Here is a 13629-nt window from a genome sequence, read left to right on the forward strand (position 1 = left end):
CTACGGGTACCTAGGTGCAGTGAAAAGCGCATACAACCTGGGCAGTGCACATGTGGCCACGTGTCTGGTCCCCGACAAAGTTACAAAGTACATGGCAGCAGGCTTTCCCCCTGCCTGCTTCCCCTTTGTTCTCGGCAGCCTCCCCACAGCGTTTTTTTTAGTTTAGTTCAGTTCAGTTTAGTTGAGAGATACAGCATGGAAACAGGCCCTTCGGCCCAACGGGTCTGCGCCACCAGTGATCCCCACACATTAACACTATCCTACACCCATGAGGGACAATTTTTACATTTACCAAGCCAATTAACCTACAAACCTGTAGGTCTTTGGAGTGTGGGAGAAAACCGAATATCTCGGAGAAAACCCACGCAGGTCACTGGGAGAACGCACAAACTCCGTACAGACAGCACCCGTGGTCGGGATTGAACACGGGTCTCCGGCGCTTAGGGCTAATTAAATCAAGGGATTTGTGGAGAAAGCAGGAACGGGTTGGATGATCAGCCATGATCATATTGAAAGGTGGTGCTGGCCCAAAGGGCAGAATGGCCTACTCCTGCACCTATTTTCAATGATTCTATCTCCTGCAAGGTACAATCAGCCAGAATACCATTTGAAACAACTCAGAAAATAGCATTACCATTCCATCCCTTGCAACACTGCTGCCATACTTACTCAAGCCAGGATACTGCTGGGTGAATCTCAGTCACACGGATGTTGGTGACATACTCCAGGAAAGCAGTTCTGTTGGCCGCACAGTCCTCTTCAGAATCATATAACAAGCACACAGTTTTCTTGCCATGGATTGTCTTTGGTAATACACATTTCACCAAAGTGCTGTTCACAATCGTGCAATCGTTTGATCTGTAAGTAGAAAGGTCCAAAAAAGAAACAACATTTTATTGCAATGCCAAGTTCCATGACCTCAGTGTTTGACAGGGGGAACAACTGATGCTGGGGGAAACACTTTATTTGGCCTTCATTATCTGCTTGCAAATCAGGGCACATTTGGGTATCTGTTCCCCAGCATTGAAAACAAACCATAGACGTTGTCAGGAGCATTGAAGAATAGACACGTTTGCATTTGGGTGCAGACCCTGTGTAAGAACATGACACAGAAGTTGCCTCTATGACAGGAAGATGTATGGTAACTAGAAGTGAATAATCTGATGATTCCAACAGTGCATGGTTCCTGGTGCCCAAGGATATCTAATTTAAACTTTAAATCTTGTTTAATGGACAGTATTACTGTGATCGAGCATTTGATCGATAGATCGGTCGATCGATTGATTGATCAATAGATAGATTGATTGATTGTTTCGTTGGTACAGCATGGAAACAGGCCCTTCGACCTACCGAGTCCATGCCAAGAATTGATCACTCGTTCATACTGGTTCATAAGTTCATAAGTGATTGGAGGAGAATTAGGCCACTCGGCCCTTCAAGTCTACTCTGCCATTCAATCATGGCTGATCCATCTCTCCCTCCTAACACCCAATCCCTCCCCGTAACCCCTGACACCCGTACTAAGCAAGAAGTTCTATGTTATCCCACTTTTGTATCCACTCCCAACACACTAGGGGGGCAATTTACAGAGGGTCAATTAACCTGCAAACCCGCACGTCTTTGGGATGTGGGAGGAAACCGGAGCACCCGGAGGAAACCCACGTGGTTATAGGGAGAACCTGCAAACTCCACACTGACTGAACCCGAGGTCAGGATTGAACCTGGGTCTGGTGCTGCGAGGCAGCAGCTCTACCAGCTGCACCATTTGTACATGTTTGTTTAAACAAGCATATCTGGTTATCTCAACTTTGATAGTGACTGCTGCATACTGTGTTAAAATTCTTTTGATAAGTTCATAAGATTCAAAAAGGGTTGACTATCAGTAAAACGTCACAGTCTGTGACTGGTTTCACTTACATGTCTGCACTGTGGTCAGCCATCCCATGGATCTGCAGTGAAGCTCTCGATCCAACATTTAGCCTTTCCCCAACAATGCTCAATGTGTTCCTCTCTGATGAGGCCACGCGGTCTGGATTTATAGACGTAACGATCGAATCCTAGCACAAGAAGAGTGTTATAAATTACCAGTTCTAGATGGCAGAGATTAGTTTAGTTTAGTTTAGTTTATGGAGACACATGACAGAAACAGGCTCTTTGGCCTGCCGATTCCGTGCTGACCAGCGATCCCCGCTCACGAACATATCCTACACACCAGGGACAATGTACAATTTTTACCTGCCTTTGGAGTGTGGGATGAAACCGGAGCTCCCAGAGAAAACCTACACAGGTCACGGGGTGAACGTGCAAACTCCATACAAACAGCACCCAGGGTCAGGCAGCATCTCTGGAGAAAAGGAATAGGTGACGTTTCAGGTCGAGACTTCTTTAGACTGAAGACTTCTTCAAGTCTGAAAAAGGGTCTCGACCCGAAACGTCACCCATTCCTTCTCTCCAGAGATGCTGCCTGACCCGCTGAGTTACTGAAGACTTTTTTGTCTGAAGAAGACTCTCGACCTGAAACGACACCCATTCCTTCTCTCCAGAGATGCTGCCTGACCCGCTGAGTTACTCCAGCATTTTGTGTCTACCTTCGATTTAAACCAGCATCTGCAGTTCTTTCTTACACCATGAAAAGGAAAATTATAATTCTGAATATGCTAAATACAGGGATTAGAAAAGCTAGCTGCACAACGTGGAGAGATTACTTAGTCACGAGGAATGCATGCTAAATTGTGAAGTGAGGAAATTAAAGGGTGGCCTTGCCCTTTCAAACAACTACAAGTCCAGGGATGGTGCCCACTCACTGGAAATCTGCCTACGTAAACAACCTTGTTGAAATAAGGTTGTTGGAATAAAACCAGGACAGATGGGTCAGTTTAGCATGAGACAAGTTCTAAATAGCGATCATGTCAACGTGGATTATGTGGATCAAGTAGAGGAAGCCAGAACTGACTTGTTCAAGACATATCATTTGTGATTAAGTCATGTAGATGATTAATGAGGGAATGTAGCTGACGATACATATACACTTGCAAAAGATATTTGATAATATGCCACATAATAGGCCTCAAGAAGATTGTATGTATGTCAAAGAGTCATAGAGTGATACAGTGTGGAAACAGGTCCTTCGGCCCAACTTGCCCACACTGGCCAATATGTCCCAGCTACACTAGTCCCACCTGCCTGCGCTTTGGACCATATGACTCCAAACCTGTCTTATCCATGTACCTCTGTAGCTGTTACTTAAATGCTGGGATCGTCCCAGCCTCAACTACCTCCGCTGGCAGCTTGTTCCATACACCCACCACCCTTTGTGTGAAAAAGTTACCCCTCAGATTCCTATTAAACCTTTTCCTCTTCACCTTAAACCTATGTCCTCTGGTCCTCGATTCCCCTACTCTGGGCATGAGACTCTACATACAGCTCTAAAGTGTGGTATGTATGGAACTGGCATCTCTGAAATTATGTGAAGAGAGGAAAATTGTAAGGGAAGCAACTGATGATGTTTTTCTATTAACGTTATGATAACCTATATTTTGTTCCCTTAGTTTAGAGATACAGTGCAAAAACAGGCCCTTCGGCCCACTGAGTCAAAGCCGACCAGCTATCCCCGCACACTAACACTATCCTGCACACACAACGCACAATTTACAATATTACCAAAGCCAATTAACCTACAAATCTGTACGTCTTTGGAGTGCGGGATGAAGCCAGAGATCCCAGAGAAAACCCACGCAGGTCATGGAAAGAAAGTACAAACTCCATACAGACAGCAACCGAAGTCAGGATGGAACCCAGGTCTCTGGTGCTGTAAGGCAGCAACTCTACCACCATGTCACCATACCACCCTTGATTTACTAAACTAAACATGCCATCTTGCTATTGTTGTGATTTGAACTGGGACCATGTTAAGGATCATTAACATTAGTTTCCATACTCCTTAATCTCAAGAAAAAGATTACTGAAACCAAAAGTGCTGGAAGCACTACGGGGGGGCAGACAGCATCCACGGAGAGAGAACAAGTTAACATTTCAGCTTGATGTCCCTGCATCAGAACAGTCCTATTGAAACATTAACCTTGTTTCTTTCTACACAGATACTGCCTGATCTCTTGAGTATCTCCAATAATTTATTTTTCATTTCCGGTATCTAGCTTTGGTGGAACTGAAATTTAGAATTGATGTATGTCATTCATATCGAAATGCAAGACTCAGTGAAAGTTATATTGACACAATCTCAACATTAAAAATTAATTAAAAGAGAATATTCCTTACCGTGCAATTTTTTTGTGGCGTACAGAAAACACAGTCTGGCTTCCGGTCATCACAACTATAAACTGTAAAAACAGATAGTTTAACACAACGGGAATGCAAAAACACAATGCAGTAAACCTTCGTTATAACAGACCATTGGGGAGGAGGGAATGCTGTCCATTATTGCCGATTGTACGCTATAACCGACAAAGGCAGCACGGCGGCACAGCGGTAGAGTTGCTGCCTTACAGCGCTTGCAGCACCGGAGACCCGGGTTCGATCCTGACTACGGGTGTTGTCTATACGGAGTTTGTACGTTCTCCCCGTGACAGCGTGGGTTTTCTCCGAGATCTTTGGTTTCCTCCCAAACTCCAAAGACGTACTGGTTTGGAGTTTAATTGGCTTGGTAGAAGTATAAATTGTCCCTTGTGTGTGTAGGATAGTGTTAATATGTGGGGATCGCTGGTCGGCACGGGCTCGGTGGGCTGAAGAGCCTGTTTCCGCACTGTATCTCTAAACTAAACTAAACCGAGTAAACGATTATCATTGTATGTAGTTGAAACAAAGAACTGCAGATGATGGTTAATACACAAAAGTACACAAAGTGCTGGAGTAACTCAGCAGGTCAGGCACCATCTCTGGAGAACATGGCGAGGTGACGTTTTGGGTTGGGACCCTTCCTCAGACTGATTCGATCTGCTGAGTTACTCCCGCGCTTTATGTCGTTTCACATTAAAACTAGGAGACAATGCCGCTGGTTTGCACCAGCGAGCCCTTCTCCACCCACCCCACGGTCCAGTGACACGGCTTCAATGAAGCCAAACATGGTTTACTCCTTTTCCACCACTCTGCCCACCTGTCATTGACAGTGAGCTAACGTCAGCTCACTGTCAATGACAGGTAGGCAGGGTGGTGGAAAAGGAGTAAGCCACGTTTGGCTTCATTGCTAGAACAATAAGTGCAAGAGTCGACACGTTTTGTTGCATCTGTACAATATGTTGATGAGACTGCATTATGTGTAGTTGTGGTCACCAGGCTAAAAGAAGGATGTGATTAAGGCAGAGAGGATGAAGAGAGCAGCACGGTGGCGCAGCAGTAGAGTTGCTACATTACAGCTCTTTCAGTGCCAGAGACCCAGGTTCGATCCTGACTATGGGCGCTGTCTGTACGGAGTTTGTACGTTCTTCCCGTGACTGCATGGGTTTTCTCCGAGATCTTCTGTTTCCTCCCACACTCCAAAGACATAAAGGTTTGAAGGTTAATTGGTTTGGTATAAGTGTAAATTGTCCCTTGTGCATGTATGGTAGTGTTAATGAGCTGGGATCGCAAGTTGGTGAAAACTCGGTGGGCCGAAGGGCTGTATCTCTAAACTAAACTAAGCTGAGATGCTGCCTGACACGCTGATTTACTCCAGCACTCTGTGTCTATCGTTGGAGGGAGAGGGTTGGGTCGATGGAGGATTAAAACTAAAAATAAAAATGATTCACAAGGATGTTGGCAGCACTGGAAGGCTTAAGATATTAGGAAAAACTGGATGGACAGGTTCTGTTTTCCCTGGAGTGGAGACTGAGGGTTGATCTTATAGAGCTTTATAAAACGATTATGGGCATAAATAAGGTGTAGGAAAGAGTTGCAGATGCTGGTTTAACCCAAAGATAGACACAAAATGCTGGAGTAGCTCAGCGGGTCAAGGAGCATCTCTGGAGAGAAGGAGTAGGTGACGTTTCAGGTCGAGACCCTTCCTCATACTGTCATGGTAAAAAGGAATCTCAGTCTGAAGAAAGGTCATGAGCAGTAATGTCACCTATTCCTTTTCTCCAGTGATACTGCCTGGCCAGCTGAGTTACTCCAGCATTTTATGGGCATGAATAAGGTGAAAGATCGATCGCTGTATTTGCCAAAGGGCCTGATTCCCTACTGTCTACCTCCAGGACCTCCAACACCTATCCTATCTCAGATCACTGAGTCTCTTGCCCAGGGTAGGGGAGTCGAGGACCAGAGGACGTACATTTAAGGTGAATGGGGAAAAGATTTAATAAGAATCTGGGGTAACTTTTTCACTCAAAGGGTGGCGGGTGTATCCTGGAACAAGCTGCCAGAGGAAGTAGTTGAGGCTGGGCCTATCACAACATTTAAGACACAGTTAGACAGGTACATGGATAGGACAGATTTAGAGGGATATGGTCCAAACGCAGGCAGGTGGGGACTAGTATAGCTGGTACATGTTGTGGGCAAGTTTGCTCATGTTTGCTACATATTGCTCATGAGCCTGTCAAGGGAGACAGCCATTCTACACCCACACAAGGGAGTAATTCAGTTTATAATCACACATGAAACAAATGGATTAGAAATCGATTGTAGAAAGTTCACTGCACAGAAAGTTATGAAGAGGTCTGAAACACATGCTGCACTTCTGTTATTTGTATCCAAAGAATATAAAATGCTGGATTGACATCTATTTACCTGTGATACTGTTTGGATTGTCAATAATATTTTTGGCATCATTAGTATGGATAAGGTTCACAGGAATTATCCTTCGTTCATCATCAAACTGCAATCAAAAGCACATTGTCACAATGTTAATTTAACCACTCGTGCATGCATGAATTTATGCATTTATTTTTAAAAGTGTAAAATCTTAAATTCCAACAGAAATACTGACACATATAAAACAGCTCTCTCATCCGAGAGAACAGAGAATTGGTAATGCTGACAACAGAAAATGGACAAACCTCTCTATCAAGTCAGGTCAAGAGAGTTTATTGCCATGTGTGCCTGATAGGACAATGAAATTCTTGCTTTGCTTCAGCACAACAGAACATAGGCGGCATTGACTACAAAACAGATCAGTGTGTCCATATACCATTATATACGTAAATACACACATGAATAAATAAACCGCCTATAGGTCAGAACACAGTACAGAGTGGATAGAATGGATGTTTCCACTAGTGGGTGAATCTAGGACCAGAGGCCACAGCCTCAGAGTAGAAGGACATAGCTTTAGAAAGGTTATAACGTCATGTGATAGAAGCAGAATTGGGCCATTCGGCCCATATAGTCTACTACGCCATTCAATCATGGCTGATCTATCTTTCTCTCTCAACCCCTTTCTCCTGCCTTCTCCCCATAACCCCTGACACCCGTACAAATCAAGAATCTATCTCTGCCTTAAACATATCCATTGACTTGGCCTCTACAGCCTGCTGTGGCAAATAATTCCACAGATTCACAACCCTCTGACTAAAGAAATTCCTCCTCATCCCCTTCTTAAAGGAACGTCGTTTAATTCTGAGGCTATGGCCTCTGGTCCTAGACACTCCCACTAGTAGAAACAACCTCTCCACATCCTCTCTATCCAAGTATTTCACTATTCGGTAAGTAAGGTGTCACGGGTTATAGGGAGAAGGCAGGAGAATGGGGTTGAGGGGGAAAGATAGATCAGCCATGATGGAATGGCGGATTAGACATGATGGGCCGAATGGCCTAATTCTGCTCCTATAATTTATGGACTATGAATTTATGAGAGTCGTGTCAACAACAAATAGGCTAAAAGTCAAACTTGCTGAACTCTAGTACAATGAGCAGCTAATGGGTCTGACATTGTGCGGATAATTTTGTTTGCCCCTTTCTATTGTGTTGTGAGTCACACTGGTTCCAGCGATAAAGTTTACACTTTTCCTCAAATCTGCAGAAGAGTTGTTTCTGATTATAACTCGTTCTTCCCAGCTGTTCAGGCATCTGAATCATACTACCGTAACCAGAGAGCAGTGCTGAACAACTTTCTACCTCATTGGTGACTATCCTTGATCGGACTTTCCTGGTTTTATCTTGCACTAAACATTATTCCCTTATCGTGTATCTGTACACTGCAAATGGCTCAAAGATAGACACAAAAAGCTTGAGTAATGCAGTGGGACAGGCAGCATCTCTGGAGAGAAGGAATGGGTGATTTTTCACGTGAAGACCCTTCTTCAGATATTCCAGTCTCGACACGAAACATCACCCATTCCTTCTCTCCAGAGATGTTGTCTGTCCCGCTGAGTTACTCCACCTTTTTGTGTCTATCTTCGGTTCAAACCAGCATCTGCAGTTCCTTCCTACACTGTAAATGGCTCGTTTGTAAACATTTATTGTCTTTCTGCTGACTGGTTGGCACCCAACAAACGCTTTTCACTGTACCTCAGTACACGTGACAATAAACCGAATTATTCGGGTGACCAAGTACAGTATGTTAGGGTAGATATTCTCAGCAGCATCAACTAGCAGTGCTGCAGCTGCACCCCCTCAGTAACCCAAGTTTAATCTGGACATCTGGAGCATCTGATGTGTGAAGTCTTCATGAACCTGCGCTGACCAAGAGGATTACCTCCAACTTGGTCTCATGTCTCAAAGATTTTTATTTTAGTTTAGCTTCGAGATGCAGCGTGGAAACAGGCCCTTTGGCCCACCAGGTCCGCACTGACCAGCGATCACCCCGTACACTAGTACTATCCTGCACACTAGGGACAATTTACAATTTTTACCGAAGACAATTGACCATCATTTCCATCCACAACAGATCTGTGTTACCCCACTTTCGCATTTGATTTTAAAATGTTTATGAAAGCATTTCAAGAGTTCTCCACCTTCTTCCACCCTGCTACCTTCTTATGATTCTGTGATCCAGTATCTCTTGCATTGTTAATGGCCCAGTTAAAGATGGGATCATTGAAAAGCTTACTATTACATTTACAATTGTTATTTTTTACATTAATAAAAGCTTTATTATTATGTTACAATTGTTATTTTTTACATTTCTCACAAACTTGCCAGTTTATTCTAACTTGTGTCTATTCTGATCCAGAGAACCGGGTTCGATCCTGACTGCGGGTGCTTGTCTGTACGGAGTTTGTGTGTTCTCCCCGCGACTTGCGTGGCTTTTCTCTGAGATCCTCAGATTCCTCCCTCATTCCAAAGACATAAAGGTTTGTAGATCAATTGGCTTGGTGTATGTGTAAATTGTCCCGAGTGTGTAGGATAGTGTTAATGTGCCAGGATTGCTGGTCGGTGTGGACTCAGTGGGCTGAATGTCCTATTTCCGCGCTGTATCTCTAAATTAAACAAAAAAAACTAAACCCATTACAACCGTCTAGGTTTTCCCCCACATTCTAGTGATGAAGCCGAGTTTTAGTTAAAAATATAAGAAGATATTAAATTGGTTTCTGGGCTAGCTTACAGCTTATATTTAGTGTCAAATTAGGCTTGCCTTAGGTTGTGGGTGTGTGTGAGATAATAAATCCTATAACATTGTCTCCCAAGTGACAGGCAGAGGAGAAGCTATAGAGATAGCTGGTCAAATCTTTAAAGTGAGATGCCATAAACCAAATGACCAATGTTTATGGGGGAGGAGGCGATAGAGGAAGAGAGAGAAGGAGCTAGAGATATCTTTGAAGCAAGAGGCAATAAAACAGATGGTCTATGTTTATGAGGGACCAAGTGACAAAGATATACAATGTTTTTAGTATATCTTGTACCATGTAAAAAAAAGGCCTTTGATGTGATGCAATCTGTGGAAACCTTTTCCTGTACCTCTGACATGATTAATGTCTGTGGAAGGTGTTAAGGGAACAAAAAAACCCTATTTAAGGCAATGTAATTCTGTTGTTCAGAGAAGGTGGCTGAGGACAGTCAAGTGTCTGTGTTGGTCACTTGACTGGAATTCTCGCTCCCTTCCATCGGCCGATGTTAAGTAAAGTTTTGAACTGGTCTACCAAACAGTTTGTGTGGTGTCTGTTTATTAAGAAGCGAACCTGGTTTAGTAGTTAAGATAAGTAGCTTTTTCACTAGGAGCCAAATTAGGCCATTTGGCCCGTCAAGTCTACGTCGCCATTCAATCATGGCTGATCTATCTTTCCCTCAGATGCAAGCAGAAGCCTCCACGTGGCGCATCCCGGGCAATGCTGACGACAGGAACTGTACCAAAGTGACTGAATGAAGTAGCCAATTCAGCAACAACCGACCGACCAGAAAGACGTGATATAGAAAATGGCCGGACAAAAGGAAGAAGATCTTTCCCTCTCAACCCCATTCTCCTGCCTTCTACCCATAACCCCTGACACCTGGACTCATCAAGAATCTGAAAATATCCGCCTTAGGAATATCCATGGACTCGGCCCCCACAGCCGTCTGTGGCAATAAATTCCACAGATTTACCACCCTCTGACTAAATAAATTCTTTCTTATCTCATTTCCAAAGGTACGTCTTTTGATTCTAAGGCGATTATCTCGAGTACTACACTCTCCCACTAGTGAAAACATCCTCTCCACTTCCACTATCCAGGCCTTTCACTATTCGGCAAGTTTCAATCAGGTCCCCCCTCATTGTAAACTTGAACGCTCATTTAGAAATTCAGGTTAAAAGATGGCACCTTATCAATGGTGCAATGTAGAATCAGCCTGGATTATGTGTTCAAGGCTATGATACTGTTGAAATGATCTCAGCCTGCTTCCTCACCATGGTTTAATGGTTTATATTTTGCAATGCCTTATAAGTATTCCAAGATTCACAATGCCTAATGAGCATAGAATCAAGGAAGAAAATACACTTGGGCCATTATTGATATTTGGATTCAAAACACTATCGCTAAAAGGGTCTAAAAGCAAAATTATATATAAAGTACAGTAACAAGATAAAATCAGAACATGTTTGCCTCGATAGAGAATGAATATTATAAAACTTATATAACATTCCCGCCACAAGTTGATTTGATGGCAGTTCAAAGTTGAATGATGAAACCGGGCCTACATTTTGATGTGGCAGTGTGACAGATAGATACAATGATTCACATTTAACAGAAGGAAGCTTAATCAATGGAATCAACTTACCTTGGGCCTGCGGCATGTGATGGCAGATTTGTTAATCCAGAAGGCTGTTGTTGTCAATTTGTCTTTCCCATTATATACACAGCTCAGGTTAGATTTCTGTAAAACATTGTAATACAAAACTTCTTGAAAAATACTTAATTTATAGTGCAGTTCTTAAAGTTGCACAACATTTTATTCAGCATATCTCGTCCAGTCTGCCTCTAATAAGACCCACATTGGTGGGATCAGCATTACTATTTGTCTTGCCTTGAACGTTTCAGGAACCAAGAGACTTGCTCAGTTCCCCACTGTCTCCCTCACAACCTGGCTCCAAGATTACATTACAATTCAAATGACCTTCAAGCCCTCATCACAGAGACTGAGGCCACACGGTATCTCCTCCAGGCCAAGATTTATTATAACATCAGAAACGTGCAGTACTGAAAGAAACCACTTGGCCCATCATTATGCCCGCTAGTTTGAAAGGACAATCCACCAGTTCCATCCTCCACCGCATTCTTACTCAAAAGCCTAAAACCTTACTCTCATTCTCTTGCTCATGCAATTGAGTTTGGAAGAATCCTCTGCTGTATCTGCATTAACCACCCCAGCAGGCTGTGAGCATTATGCAGTGCAGTTTAGTTCAGTGCAGAGATACAGCACAGAAACAATGGACAATAGACAATAGGTACAGGAGTAGGCCATTCTGCTCCTCGAGTCAGCACCGCCATTCACTGTGATCATGGCTGATCACCCACAATCAGTACCCCGTTCCTGCCTTCTACCCCATATCCCTTGACTCCGCTATCTTTAAGAGCTCTATTTAACTCTCTCTTGAAAGCATCCAGAGAATTGGCCTCCATTGCCTTCCGAGGCAGAGAATTCCACAGATTCACAACTCTCTGGGTGAAAAAGATTTTCCTTGTCTCTGTTCTAATCGACCTACCCCTTATTCTTAAATTGTGACCCCTGGTTCCTGACTCACCCAACATCGGGAACATGTTTCCTACCTCTATGGTGTCCAAGCCCATAATAATCTTATATGTTTCAATAAGATACCCTCTCATCCTTCTAAATTCCAGAGTATACAAGCCCAGCCACTCCATTCTATCAACATATGACAGTCCAGCCATCCCGGTAATTAACCTTGTAAACCTACGCTGCACTCCCTCAACAGCAAGGATGTCCTTCCTCAAATTTGGAGGAAAAAATTGCACACTGTACTCCAGATGTGGTCTCACTAGGGTCCTGTACAACTGCTCCTGTACTCAACTCCATGCATCTGCCCACTCACCCAACCTGTCCGTCAAACTTCATCCTCATAGCATCCTCCTCACAGTTTGCACTGCCACCCAGCTTTGTGTCATCTGCAAATTTGCTAATGTTACTTTTAATCCCTTCATCTAAATCAATAATGTGTATTGTAAAAACCTGCGGCCCCAGCACCGAGCCTTGCGGTACCCCACTAGTCACTGCCTGCCATTCTGAAAGGGACCCGTTAATCCCTACCCTTTGTTTCCTGTCTGCCAGACAATTTTCTATTCATGTCAGTATCCCCAATACTATGTGCCCTAATTTTGCCCACTAATCTCCTATGTGGGACCTTATCAAATGCTTTCTGAATGTCCAGGTACACTACATCCACTGGCTCTCCCTTGTCTATTTTCCTTGTTACAATCTGAAAAAATTCCAGAAGATTAGTCAAGCACGATTTCCCCTTCGTAAATCTATGCTGACTTGGACCAATCCTGTTACAGCTATCCAAATGTGCCGTTATTTCATCTTTTATAATTGACTCCATCATCTTCCCCACCACAGATGTCAGGCTAACTGGTCTATAATTCCTTGTTTTCTCTCGCCCGCCTTTCTTAAAAAGTGGGGTAACATTAGCTACCCGCCAATCCACAGGAACTGATCCTGAATCTATATTGAACATTGGAAAATGATCACCAATGCATCCACGATTTCTAGAGCCATTTCCTTAAGTACCCTGTGATGCAGACCATCAGGCCCTGGGGATTTATCAGCCTTCAGTCCCATTATTCTACCCAACACCATTTCCTGCCTAATCTGAATTTCCTTCTGTTCCTCCGTCACCCTAGATCCTCTGGCCACTCAGGAGCAGGGGCAAGTCCGCCAAGGGAGCTAACACTCCCATTCCCACTCCAGTGCCTAACAGCATTGGCCATCTCCTTTGTCGAGGGATTGATGGGGACCAGACTGGACTGGTCAAGAAGAGGGGTCACTGGCTGAAATTTATCGGGAGTATGCTTGAGGTACAGGATCAGGAAGAGCTGCTGGGTGTGGCCGCTATGTGGCTCCACCACTAGCGAGATGGCTTTTCAGTCTCAACTGATGGCCAGATTACTACCTGTTCTTTTCAAAAAACCTCTCCAAGACAGGTAGTCATGAGGTGTTAGATTCATCACGCCTCCCCTAAATTGCATTTACTCCAAGTGCCCACCGTTATTGGGGGGGTACATTGAGCATAGCTTTAAAACCCAAATATCTTAAAATGCGTTTGATATC

At 43.8% G+C, this 13629-nt stretch overlaps 1 protein-coding gene across 1 annotated transcript in view; it reads right to left on the reverse strand.

The window, feature by feature from the left end:
* Positions 1–13629, reverse strand: part of plxnc1 (plexin C1) — an 87309-nt gene that overhangs the window by 46510 nt on the left and 27170 nt on the right. The window contains exons 6-10 of the mRNA XM_055652797.1: positions 11122–11217; positions 6718–6805; positions 4276–4337; positions 1918–2057; positions 670–858 (exon numbers count right to left, since the gene is read on the reverse strand). Of these exons, the coding sequence (XP_055508772.1) occupies positions 670–858; positions 1918–2057; positions 4276–4337; positions 6718–6805; positions 11122–11217 (575 nt within the window). The remainder of the gene's footprint in view (positions 1–669; positions 859–1917; positions 2058–4275; positions 4338–6717; positions 6806–11121; positions 11218–13629) is intronic.

The sequence above is a fragment of the Leucoraja erinacea genome, chromosome 22, assembly GCF_028641065.1.
Source record: "Leucoraja erinacea ecotype New England chromosome 22, Leri_hhj_1, whole genome shotgun sequence".
NCBI classification, from domain to species: Eukaryota; Metazoa; Chordata; class Chondrichthyes; order Rajiformes; family Rajidae; genus Leucoraja; species Leucoraja erinaceus.